Source organism: Triturus cristatus, chromosome 3_2 (genome assembly GCF_964204655.1).
Source record: "Triturus cristatus chromosome 3_2, aTriCri1.1, whole genome shotgun sequence".
In the NCBI taxonomy this organism is placed as follows: Eukaryota; Metazoa; Chordata; class Amphibia; order Caudata; family Salamandridae; genus Triturus; species Triturus cristatus.
This window is the reverse complement of record NC_140584.1, coordinates 899,510,937-899,525,012: the sequence shown is the minus strand read 5'-3', so window position 1 is coordinate 899,525,012 and position 14,076 is coordinate 899,510,937. Positions and strand designations below refer to the sequence as shown.

At 42.1% G+C, this 14,076-nt stretch overlaps 1 protein-coding gene across 1 annotated transcript in view; it reads right to left on the bottom strand.

The window, feature by feature from the left end:
• The window catches only part of NLE1 (notchless homolog 1), a 203,986-nt gene that overhangs the window by 177,793 nt on the left and 12,117 nt on the right, over window positions 1-14,076 (bottom strand). The window contains exons 2-4 of the mRNA XM_085647121.1: window positions 3,064-3,204; window positions 2,193-2,410; window positions 1,318-1,397 (exon numbers count right to left, since the gene is read on the bottom strand). Coding sequence (XP_085503247.1) covers window positions 1,318-1,397; window positions 2,193-2,410; window positions 3,064-3,204 — 439 coding nt within the window. The remainder of the gene's footprint in view (window positions 1-1,317; window positions 1,398-2,192; window positions 2,411-3,063; window positions 3,205-14,076) is intronic.

Here is a 14,076-nt window from a genome sequence, read left to right as displayed (position 1 = left end):
AATATACCTCAAGCCAGTGGCACTGAATTTGGAAGCTTGATTTCTGAAGTCTTAGGCCGGTGACTTCAATTTTCACCAACGATGTACAGCAAACACCTAACGATGCATATTTGTTTCTAAGAGAAAGTTTTTAGGCCTGGTGCAAAGGGGAAAATAATCCATTTTTTCCTCCATCTATACTGTATGTATCCTTTTGAGTAATAACATGCATATTGCACTGAAGATTACCTTTTGGTTACTAGAACTTTGCTATGAAGAGTCATTGAGATTCTGGTGCAGAAAGCAATCCAGCAGTACCTACTGACACACAAAGAAAATAGTCTTGCATACGCTTCACATTTGCTCATAAGGTTGGTTGTGTTTCAACAAAAATCAAACCGCTAACAACTGATATATGGACAAGACAAAATCCATAAACAAATTCCAACAACTGTTATTGAACTATTTTTCAAAATGTATGTACAAAGCTACCATGAAGGGTAAAATTGCTGGTTTGCTAGTTAGATGTGTTCAGTTTGGTAATTCCTTGGCCAACAAAAGCTTATGTTCAAGACTGAGGGCCCATCCAACAGGAAAGAAAGCAGCTTTTCTTGGAAAGGTCTCCTTGACAGACATCTAAAGTGTGACATGGTTGTTAGCACACACACAGGTATTAGACATAACAGGGTTATATGAATACACACACAAGGCTAACTTTGCCATACGGCCAATTGTGCCACTGTTATGCCCAAGATGCACAGCATGCGTTTCTATGCTGCAACAGGGAAACATTATTTACCTATAAAAAGGTTTTTGCTGCCTAACCCTGTTCTAGCTTCAATGACACTCTGCCCCCACACCTTTCTGATGCAGAATAGTGTTAACATTCGTTTTTAGAAGACTTTAATTGCTTCCCATGCACTTGGTGGTCAGAAAAATCTAATCTGAAGATGGTTGATGTACACTATGGGTCATTGTGATAAGGATCAAAGTCATCACTCCTTCTACGGCCGCACTTCAAAAATATTAAAAAGGACATAAAAAAATAATTTTCCAAAACCGAACACTAGAAGATATAACAATGCACAGCAAATTAACCTAGAACAGTCTGAAGTGGCAACATTTGTCTTTCAGTGACGTTTTCTATAAAAGACGACTGCAAATGGATTTAATTGAAACTGTTTAACTCCTGCTTGACCCGAAATTACATTAAAGTTATAAAAAATGATTAATAAATATAAATGTTAAACAGCCTCTCACACCGGTACAGCAACACTACTAAGAATTTAAAGTCTTAAACAGGTTTTCTTGACAAAGTTAAAGCTCTCCCATACTGACCTTTGGCTGTAAAATGAGGTGTTTCAGTCATGAGATCCCAGAAGCGGACGGTTGTGTCCCCTGAGCCACTCGCCAAGTACCTGAATGGGTTACAATTCAGATGACATTATTTTTTGGACCAGACACCCTATAAGGTTAACTATGTGCAATCGCAGCCTGGGCTAATTGAGAGATCACATGAAAGCACCAGATGTGTAGATAAATTCGTAGGCTCTACTGCCACAAGAACTCCAACCCCCACAGAGAGCAGGGAACACTCAAAATTATTTTCAGGTTCAATAACTGTTCCATGCAGCCTTGCAGAGCACCTTGACTTCTACATAGGTATCAATATACTTGAATTAATGTCGGACAGAGGTTGAATGAAAAAAACGACTAGACCAGATTCTCAAAAAGTGGGAATGAAGAGAAGACGGAGCTGCACAATTCTGGGCTATCAATTTGTACAAGTTATCAGTCAAAGATGGAAAACATTACAGAATGAAAGGTAGTGCAGAAAGGACAATAAGCAGAGGACCTACTCAATGTGGCATAACTTTGGTATTTCTCTGCTAGAGCAATGGTCAAGGCTTCAATGACCATTATGATAAGGACTTGGAATCATTGATGAACTCTAGCAATGGTCAGTACATTACGATTACATTAAAGGCTTCCATTTCGAGTGCTCTCTGTTTTGCACAAAACGATATAAGCCCTTGAGACCAAGGATTACTTAGAAATTTTGTACAACTGAATGTGCAGGACAGAGCCTTCTCCCTGAGCTATAAAACAAAGAGGGTAGGGGAAATCTGTATGACCAAATCACTGATATGATCGGACAATGGCCTCTTTGCAGCCCTTCATAAGGAGTCTGCCGTAGTCTTCACCATCCTTACTTTCCGGTAGGACTGAAGGCCACAGAAATGACTGCTTCTGTGTGTCCTTCCAAGGAGCTAGTGCAGCGGGTCACGGCGCGAACCTTGAACACTGCCTGGGGCTGGTAAATGATATCCAGAACACTTTCAGTCTCCACACTCTGGGTGTCCAGAGTCTTCTCCAGGGACGTCACGATTTCAAGATCATTGACGTAGAATGCCAATGGAAGAGGCTCTTCCTTCAAAACCAGAAAAACAAAGGCAAATTAGTCCTACAAATTTACGAGACATTTGATGAGATTTTGATCAAAAACACTACAGATTCCACATCTTCACTGTAATACCATTTTTTTGCTGTGTTTAATATCAAACAAAATGATGAATAAAAAGGTAATGAAAAAGCAACTGTGATCTATCATGATAGCTCAATAGTTTTCTGGCAACCTCTGATAGTGCATACTTTTTTCTTGTGTATGGCTCAGGAACTGTAAATTGGCAAACAAGATATGGCGTTCCCTAGAACAATTTCCGGTTGCTAGGAGGACATCTGGCGAGATTTTTATAACGCTGGCGTCGCAACCATTCCCGGTCGGAAGGCTTCTGCAGAAAATTTACATAAGCGGCAGCAAAGTTACCTTGAGTAGCTGCATCCTCCGGCGCGCAGTGTGCTGCCGTTCGTGCAATTTTTCAGCACAAAACATGCTCCCGCCGCTAAATCACAGCGCAAAGTGACTATTTCTGCCCTTTGGCGGAACTCCGCGGAATTGCTGAGTTTTTATGTAATTGCGCAGAGTCAAATTCTGCCCACCCCAAGTCATTTTCAGAGGAGATGGATTGTGTCACGGTTTGTTATGCGTGCAGATTCAACACAGGGACCTTATTGTGGACCTACCTTCAGCAAGATGGCATTGCAGACAAGTTGCAGTTTATCAGGCGTAATATCAACGGGCACATCGAAGGGAGAGCCCCGGATTTCTCCACTTTCATCCTTGAACTGAATTAGCAGCCTCTGAACGTCCGCCATTTCAAGGGTCTACAAATAAATGCACTGAACAATTACAAAATAGAGAAGACATTTTGCTAGCCGAGTCCCCTGTACCATAAAGCTATGGAAAACTATAAAACGTCACTAGCATGAGTAATGAAAAGGCTCTTTAAGCTTTTTTATTTTATAGTGAAAGACTTGACGATTCAATAATAAGCACAAGAAATAAACAAGTGGTTAAAAATGACATCAGTAGTGTAAGCTTCTCACCCCCCCCCACCAAACACACACACAGGCTATGCGAGCTATCCACTCGCACAGTAGAACCCAAATACAGCATCCCTCACACAGCAGAGACCTGAAATACAGGACTAATAAGGCGGTGCTCTGATAGCTCAAATGATCTCTAAACTCAAAGTCGAATGGTAAGCATAAGCACTCATTTATAGCTCGAGCCTGCAGTAGCATGTGCGCTGCATGTATTCTCACTTGCAAGACACTATTGTATACAATTTAGGGTTTGGAGCTCACCTACTGCTTATCATTTGTATCCTACAGTGTCACTCTTCTTTACTGCCTCTAATTGACCAACACAGGCCAAGAGTCCATTTTGTTCCTTACGGTAGCGCATGGACCATGCACAAATTGGTTCAACGTAATTAGAGCTCGTCTGCTGCTCTTGATGTGATTCAGGCACTCTCTCTTCTTCCCCTCTACCACTGACCCCCTCGGATGCTCCCTCCCCTCCTTCTCCGTTGTGTTGTCCCACATTCCCTGCTAATTATAAAAAAAAAAAATTTTTTAAATAGTGATATGACGTGGTCAACGTCTTTGCACTGCCCTCACCCGCTCAGTTAGTAGGAATCTGCAACCAACTTCACACTCTTTTCTTGGGCTTCCCAGCTCATTTACTACACCAGCAGCAAGCAAAGGTAAGAGTTCTTCCGCTAAGCATGTCCGCATGGACTAGAATTCATCATATAAGGTCGCCCCCCCCACCCCGCCTAAAACACTCACCCCTGAACAAGGCACCATATTCACTCACCCGTCAACAAACTGATCTCTGTGCATGCAACTTCAGACAGTGACTGATTAAGACAGTACAGTGTCAGACACAACCATTTTAACCTCTTTACTCCCATATTAAGTATTCGTACACTTTCACACTGACTAGGAAAACAGTGGGTGAATATTTGAAACAAATGATAAACGGCACATGGCGACACTAGTATTAGAATAATGGAAGCTCCGAAAACAATGGAGTACCTCCAGGCTTATATGGCTGGTATAAGCCTTCTGCTCCAACATTCCAATGCCTGTCTTTCTGTTTCTCTATTTAATTTAGAACACTCTAACCTAAGTGAATGGAATGTTCTGCTAGCCTTATAGTGCTTCTGCTTAAGCTATACCGGTTGTTAAATGCCCTCTCCCTTGTTATAGGCCCCCCACCTGCGGCTCCGGCCTATTACTCAGGTTCAGGGCCTTTAACAACCAGTAAATATCTTGGCAGCAGGCTATATTACAAGATGAAGAATGTACTGTTTTTGTCCTGTGAATAGCGAGGTTATTTGAAAAACGATAAGTTAATGGAGTGTGCCATCTGCTTTCTTATCCACATATGCATGTGAGGTGTTTTGTATGCTCCGATCTGTTGAAGTTTTTTTTTCTGCAGGGATAGGGTTTATGGTTTGGGGCAAAGATATGATTCACTTCATACCACCAGTTGTACTACGTGAGTATTTCGAATTAAAACATTTTTTGCTAATTTTACATCTGTGACGACTTTCCTCGAGTTAAACAGTTTTCCTTTACATAGCTTTTAACACAGGCTCTTATTCCTGCATGATAACATCTACAACCACTTGCCTGATCTTTTCCTTTTCTTGCTTACTTTCCGAGTTGAATACGCCACTCACTCTCAGTTTGTGAAGTTCAGGGACCCGATTTTGCCATTTCTGCCAGGTTGTGTGGAAAAGACAGTGGTGGCAGCATGCAAGCATGCTGGCTTCGGATTAATTATTAGACTTGTTAATCCCTCCTTAGCACCTTCTTGTCTTCATTTGTAACCTCCCATGAGGACTGGCCCTTTTACTTCAGTTGCTACACGGTACGTCTTCTTTGGTCTGTAAGCACTCATTTCTTTAATGACTATCTCACTGCAGGAGGGTTTCATGTGCAGTTGTGACCACCGGCTTGTTTAACTAGCAGCAAATGGGGAGCTCTTCAGGGGCCATTGGAGACAGACAGGGGCAACTCAGTGATTCCTTTAGGAAGGTCAAAGACACGTGATGTAAATCCTGCTATATCTGGCGAGTTAATTTTCTAAACGAACATCTATGTTAAACATGAATATGCTTTAGGTTTGCTCCTCCGCTCACTTGCTAAAGACCATGACTTCAACAACTCTTTTCTCAATGTGTTCCTCTGTGAAATGGAATCATAAAAGAAACTCTTTGGCTGCAAATGTCTCTTTGGACACACTCTCCCGCAACCGTGAACCCGGCTGGAAGGTATTGGAGAGCTTTACTGAGCAGTTCTTCAGTTCCAAAGTGGCAGCTCACTGAGCTTTGCTCCTCGGCCCAGATTACCTGTAAAGGGTATGCTTCCCCACCCCCCATTTTAACATTGCTTTCGCTCATTTGCTTTTCTCCTCCTGCCCACCACATTGCTCTATCGTATGCTTCCCTATGCCCTCCGTGCCCCTTCACCCACCGCGCCATCAGTTTTGCTTCCCCACATCTACAGTTATACTTCCCACACTCTCCTGCTACCTTCGGTTTGCAATCCCACCCCCACATACACTTTAAAATAAGCACTTGGAATGCAATAGGTCTCACATTTGCAAGAGTTTAAGCTATTGGCATTGTAAATGACAAAGCCTATTTATTTAAAAAAAAAAAAGAAAAGGCATGGTCATTTACAATGCCAATAGCTCAAATTCACGTAATTGCGAGACCTATTGCATTGCAGATGCTTGTTTGTAGTGACAGCGTAGCAGCACCCAATATCAAAACTACTGTCCTTGGAAAGTATTGCTGCAAAGTTCCAATTCACAGGGATAGAGGGTGACCCTTTCCCCCCCTCACATTCTATATGAATGTGTGTCCAGACTGCCAGAGGGAAATTAAAATAGTCCACATGAGGATTGAGGCAGGGCATTTCTGTAGTTTGTGTGCATATGTGACATTTGCACACTTCTAACTCACATTAAGAGTAACATATCGGGAATCATCTTACATTGCTAAACGATATAGGCACAGTGAGCTGTATTTTTTACATTGCTTTACGTTGAGCTCTACTCAGAGGTTAGGTAACGTATGACCTTCCTTATTTTGTCCCTCTTAGGGACAAGGAGGTGATCACGTCATTGAGTATATTGTTTTGGGTATCTGAATGAACAACATAAGGAGCGTTATTATAGCAACAGCCGCAACTCTTCCAGTAACCCCTAACCCAAACCCTACAGCTCCCCGCAAAACTGTGCCCCATCACTCCAGTCAACGTTCCCAATATCGAATGTCTAAGAGATCTGCATTATCTTCTTCTGCACAAGGTACCTGTGCCCAGATCGATTAAGGTACCTCAACCTTCACATCAGTGCCAGCTATTCAAGGGTCTGTGCTTTTAAACACAGCTCAGGGCGGTGAAGTAGGGGATGATGTGTGTGATATGGTAGTAGAAGATTTCACAATGCTGTCGAAGACCAGAAAGAGTGAGAGTGAGAGACTGTAGATTAGAGGGATGTGAAAGGGAGAAGAACAAGTAAATAAATACTCTCCAAAGGCTACTGCCATTTCCACAGATGCACTATTATTAACTTCACTTATAATATTGTCAGAATTTAAAAAAAATTAAGTCGAATTATTCCTAACAAAACCTTTGCCATTACTCTTGACTCGGATACTGCTAAAAGCAGTCGACACACAAATGGGGTTGGCTTGCTTCAGATGTATTTTCATTCCGGTGTGAAATGTTTAGCTGCAATAACAAAACTCACAAAAAGGCACCCTAATACTGGTAATCACTTTGATTTATTTGCCAGAAATCGTTAGTCGAAGGGTGAGACACATCTGACAGTAGAATGTCAATTGTATGACAACTGAATCCATTAAAGTGACATACAAAAGCAGTCTGAAAACTTGGTAACTATGAAAACGTGTGCATGAATGATGCTTCTGAAGCAGCAGCAAAATGATTTCTACGTTTCCTTTTATATTATTCACAGTCTGTTTTGTGATTAACTTAGTTTCATTCAAGCACATCTTTTGAAAGTGAACAAATAAATACAACATTTCTGGAAATAACCCATCATTGAAAATGCTCAATATGTTTCCATCCCTTTCCCTAGTTTTAAGCACAACATAGCCTATAGCCTAATGCTCCCTATTTGGTTTGGGGATTTGTTTCTGTTGGAAGCCCAACGTTGTAGTGCTTCCTAAGGTGGGCTCTCCTACTGTTCAAACTAATGACAGCAAGTTTTCTTCAAAGTCTGCTTCTTATTGGCTGGTTTGGAGCACAGCACCTAACATCTGCCATCACGTCACGTCAAGTTTTATAAGAAGTTAAAAACACGCAGCATTTGGGGCTAAACAAGCTTAAAAACCTGCAACAAGCAATAGCAAATAATAGGAAAAAACATGTCTAATGTCTCCTATATGGAATAGGCACAGGGGCAATCTAAATTACACCGACGTAACATGTGGAATTTTGTATTAAACTTGCTTTGCGAATTGCTCCAAATTATGCCCCATCATGTAACATTCACAGCAAAATTATAGTGTGGGAACAATGTGAACAACCACAACATGAGGGGCTTGAGACAACTGGGTTTTTCACACTAAACTATAGCATTAAATGACGATATACATTTTCTGTAATTACGCACAATTTACTGAAATGTCGCATTATGTGAAAGCAAATTCTGAAAATTCTGCACACACCTAATAAGCAGCTAGAAACGTATACAGAAATACACAGTCCTTGCAGTAAAGATGTAGAATCTCTGTTCTTGGGCCCCACAGTCAAAGAACAACTCCTAAGGATTGTCTGCAGTCAATCTCAGTGATCTGAACAAACTAAATTCAAGCTTACCAGACTTTCCAGACATTAACAAAACAAGTTTGCACCTACTTGATTGGTTATGGCCCTTGGGATTCACAGTTTAGTCCTGCTTGCCCTAACCAGTGGAAACTGGACTTCTGTAGAAGAGTAATACTAATAATGCACAACCTTTATCAGTTCCTTGCAGAGGGCTGTTCAAGGACATTCTGAAAAGGTGATAGTTTTCCCCATCTTAAACGAGCATTGGCAAAGCCAACATGTCTGGTGAAAGCCGCTAACATTTTGGGTTTGTGAATGTTTGCTGTATCTTTTTTTTTTTTTTTTTTAACAAAGCATTATTGTTGGAGAAGCTTCCGGGCCCTCATCAATTTGGAAAAAACCATGTATGCTGCAGTGGGTGGAAGATACTTGTAAATGACAAAATAAGAAACCAAGGATATAGCGGACTCGCTAAAAGGCCTGATATCATATAGATAATTTTAGAAGAAAAAAAAAAAAAAAAAATCAAAAAGGTCTTTGGTTACACCACACTTAAAAAGGGAAAGCAAAAGCTTCAGTTTCATGTCCAACATCATCAACAAGGTACAAAGCAAAGAGGTACAAGGATTTAAGGACGGCAAAGGGAGAGCCAAAGTGTGTGTTAACCCAGTAAAAACGTATTAATCCTGAAAATAAAATTGTGCTAAACAGATTATACCAATACTTCCTAAATGTAAATTTATTCCACACTGGAGCTTTAATTTTCATTGACAATGGACGAGTTTTCTTTTGTCAGTCAGCATTTCAACATGTGACGGTTTTAGGCATGCCCACTTCCTACCAAATAGTTATCAGTCTTTCTGAACATAGGTTGCAGTTCTACATAGATACTTCAATGCCAATTGTGAAATGAGAGGATATGTTCTAAACCAGGGCGCTCCAACCCTTCTGTATTGAGAGCTATTTGTGTTCAATAAAACGCATTGACAGCTACTTATATTATTTGTGTTGTACAATGTAATTTTTTTTAAATGTATCATAATTCAACCTGGCAAAAGCTCTCTAATTTAATACGTGGGGTTGCACACAGGTGAACTAATCAGAGGTAGCTGGAAAGCTACAGTAGCTCATGAGCTACTAGTTGGAGACCCATGTTCTAGACTTTGTTTCACACTGTAAATACATATCGGTTGATGAATCTTCACCTTCAACAAAGTACCTGCTTAATTCTGACACGTTGATTTTGGCTTTTTCAGATTATTATTTTCTTTTTACAAGGACTTTTCAGAGTGGAGGCCAAGATTTGTGTGGTGTGAAGGTCCACACTCTTGTGCTGGTCATTGTTTGTCCATGAACTGTTCAATTTCTAGGCGCAGGAGCTTCAAATGAAAATCTGAAGAGTGTTGCTCCTAGAAACAATGAGCCAGATGTACAAAACTTTGTGGTCACGAACACTCTAATGCAGTAAACTTTTACCGGCTTCTACAACTGCTTTCCAAGTGGTTACCAAATAGCAATTTGGAAAGGGCGTGTGAAGGGCGTCATTACCACATTGTGATTTAGAATTGGTCTCAGAGTGTCATCTTGTGGTCATATATTTTTTCCAAACGCTCCGAGAAATGTACTACTCTAAAATTCTGAGTCCTGCCTCAAAAAATACTATTCCACCTAGTAACCACAACAATTCAGAAATTAGTTTTAGACAGATTATCTCAAATCTGCATGGTAGGACGTGGGAGAGTTTGATAACAGCACTACATGTATCAAACATATGGCCAATAGATCTATCACGTAATTTTGTTTTGGTCACAAAAACATGAGACGGAACTCCAGCTGTTGGGCCCTTAATATGATTTGCAGCAGGAAACAGCTCGAAATAAGCCCAGGCAACACTATGAACAAGATAAAGTGCCAGGCCTGGAATTTTACACAGCCATTCAATGATCCAGTCTCACTTGCGAATCACAGTAATACAGCTTATAAACGTTAATTTATCTATTGCGGAGATCCGTGGGTGTCCTTCCTCAGACCTCAATAAAATGGCCAATGTGGGAACTGTATCTGCCACAAAAACCTGCGTGCACTCTGCAGGTCACCTATTGACTATTAGGTATGTCTGATATCCGGACAACCCACCCTTCCATCTGTTCTGCTTCGCACCAAGGTGTTTGATGAGGCACAGAACTAGTGCACAAGCCCAGGAGCGTGCTTCATAAATGGAAGGTTTTATTGGAGCAGGAGCTGGTCAAATCGAGCATGGATATCAGGTATAGTGTGTGCAGAAACTGATTTAGAAGAGCACAGATGTATTATTCACCCGGATTACTAGATACTAGAAGTAAGAAGAACACGCAGGTTGTCACATCACGTGGGTGGGGGTAGATATTCTTCATGGCACGGAAACCACCATTTTTTGCATTCACACAGTGTGCTCTATATAGACTCCATTCTGTGATTACAATATATCACGGCAACACGAACCAGATGAGCACATCGGACACAAACCACAGGAGAAAAGAAGGACCACGGTTATGGAGGACTGTACATATTTGCAGGCAAGAGACCAGTAGGCCCACTTTCCTCCCGAGGTACAAGGAAGAGCCACAGGGACTATCATGAGCTGTCATCAACCTTCATTCCCTCCAAAGCTTTTATTATTAATGGGCATCACAATACCCACGGGTGTCAGGCCACTTTTCATAGTGCAGAGAGGATATACATACATTGCAGAGTGTCACAAGCAGACTTGCACATTATAAAGATTTGAAGTACCTGGGCGGTACACACGAGCTTCAAAATAAAAAAAAATAGACACTTTAACATAGATACCCAAGTAGGGAAAAAAAAGGGGAAAAAAGAGAAGGTAATGGATTTTCCGAATTGGGAATGCATAGTCCAATAATTCAATTTAGAAGATGTTTTATTATTTGTAGCCTGTCATCAGTGGGTGTATTTTTCTCCATAGTGACTTCTAAAATTGTAATGAAACTTATAAAATACATTTTCAGGGATAGATTAGGTCACACAATATGGACACTTATTCTTATGGTATTCATCAGAGATGATACATGCCAATGCAAATGTTAAGAATTGTGTTCAAGTTATAGATTATTATTATTATTATTAATCCCAAGTATGGGCACCTTGGTGTCTGAACTAGTTATTAAGTTCATAGATCAATGCACTTTTGTTTTAATTTTTTATTTTCTTTATAGATTTTCAACAGTACATACATCGATATTACTGAGAATATAGTTATGAGCACAACATACATTCATTTGGATGCATTAGTAGATACGGGCGATTACATAACATTGTGGAATGTTGTATTATTTGATCAAATTCATGAGTAGTTCGCTAAACAATCAATATCACAATAAAACAGTGCATAGTCCAGCATATTAGGCATTATTAGATATCTTGTTGACACCTCTAGTCAGGCCTGCTGTGGAGCCTTATTCTGTCTATGTCATGAAGCAGGGAATATTTCGATTGTACATTTCCGCATATAGTACAGGTGGTATGTAGGGGAAGCGTGTAGGTACTGTCTGATTAGCATGTATCGGTGGTTTGTCTCGTCATTTGGATGGGGTAATTTAAGGGCATGTCTGTCACCGGGTCAGCAGCCGGAGGTGTGCGTGCGTGCACCAAAAGGTAGCCTGCAAGGGGTCCCCATTTGTCCCTGGGTCGGGAAGAGGGTGGTAGCAGCTCTGCATAAGTGGAAAATTGCCCTTGGCAGTATATCAAGTCATTAAGCCAGTCTTTAAACTTGGGTGCCCTCTCCCTGCCCCATCGGCATGCAATCCTCCTCTTGGCCATCAGGAGTGCTAGAGCGATATATTTGCAGTACAGTGCTGGAATAGGCTTAGTGTATCCCAAGAGGGACAGTAGTGGGGAGCGTCTAAAATCAGGTATCGTCATCAGTGCTACAGCATCAAAGATTTGAGTCCAGTAGTCTTGTATTTCAGGGCAGGACCAAGCTAGATGCAGGAAATCGGCACACAGAGCCTTGCATCTGTCGCACCTATCTGTGTCCCTCAGTTTGAGTCTATACATTTTAGCCGGGGTATAGTATAGTCTGTGGAGGAATTTGTAATGTGTAATGCGGAGTCGGCTACTAGCCGAGACCTGCTCAGTTTGTAAGCAGCAGTACTCCCATTGATCGTCTGATAACTCATAGCCCAGCTCAGAGTTCCAGTTTGTGCGCAAGCTGGTTGGTGGTTCTGCCCTTTGCGTGTGCACTGTGTGATATAGTATGGATACAAGGCGTCTCACACTTGGAGCTTTTAGCATCAATTGTAAGGGATGGAGAAGGGGGGGGTGCTCAGCAGGAAACTCTGGAGTGACGGAGCGAATGCCCTGCTGAACTCGAATGTATAAGAAAATATCTAGTGGGGATGGGTGAAGCCCCTGGAATATCTGTTCACGTGTACGGAATTGTCCATTATGGTAGAGGTCCCCCCACGTGGCAATTTTAGTCCGTTTCTTGAATTGGTGGACTAGCAGGGCCTGGAGGAGTGGTATAGTGGGGTGATAAGTAAGCGGGAGCAGCGGGGAGTATAGTAGTGGGCTGTGCAACTGAGTGTTTATGCAGTGCCACGCATTTATGGTACATGTGACAGTAGTGGAAATTGTGTGCCTTAGGCTGGGTGCGGCATAGAGCATGCCATCTATGGGTATGGGGTCAGCCAGCCAGTGCTCCGTCGCCACCAGCGGCATATAGCGTGTTTGATGCAACCAGTGGTAAGCATAATGGGCTTGTGCGCTCGTATAATACAGTTAAAAATCGGGAATATCAAAACCCCTCTGTGAGTGTTGTCTAGTGAGTATCCTCCACTGTAGCCTCAGTTGTTTGCCTCCCCAAACCAGGCGTGTCAGCTCGGCACGGAGCGTCTTAAAAATAAATAAATAAATAAATAAATAAAACTCCTGGGTGAAACGGAATATTTAAAAAGAGGTATAGCAGTTGGGGAAGTATCACCATTTTAATTAGGGATGCTCTACCTGCCATGGAGAGGAGTAGGGCAAGCCAACGGTTGACGTACCCATTAATACAATACGATCCAGCACGGTACCATAGTTGAGGTGGAGTAATTCCTCCTGGTCTCTAGTAACACGAATGCCCAAGTATCGCAAGTCTTCGTCGCACCACTCCAGGGGGGAAGTCCAAGGGGAAACAGGCTGTGGCCGCTGTCAGGGGGAAGACACAAGATTTCCCCCAATTAATCGGAATTCCCGACAGCTTCCCAAAAACAATAAACTCGGAGGACTGGATTCAGATTTTGTTGTGGGTCTCGGATATATAGGGTAATATCATCGGCATGTTGCATCGGAGTGCCTTATCCTGATGATGTTGCCTCAGTTTGGAGGCTAAAGGCTCCATTGCCAGAGCGAATAGTAAGGGGGATAGAGGGCACCCCTGTCGTGTCCCTCTGGTGACCGGAAAAGGCCTGGGATACGCGTCCATTAATGAGAACTTTTGCAGTTGGGGATTGGTACAGGAGTTGAATCCAGGACAGAAAGATTGGTGGGAAGCCCATTCGACGCAACACTCCGAACATGCAGTCCCATTCTACCGAACAGAACGCCTTAGCGGCATCCAGAAGTACCGCCGCCAATGGCAGCTCTGGGGCGACATTATTGAGAATGGAAAACAAGGTCCTCAGATTATGTGAGGTGGCTCTCCCTGGGACAAAGCCCGCCTGGTCAGGAAGAATTAATTTATCCATCAGGAGACTAAGACGGTTAGCTATCAGTTTGGCGAGTATTTGGTGTCGCAGTTAAGAAGGGATAATGGCCTGTACGAATCGCAGTGTTGGGGCGGTTTCCCCGGTTTAAGGAGGGAGGTAATGAGTGCCTCCCGCATGGTTTGTGGAAGGC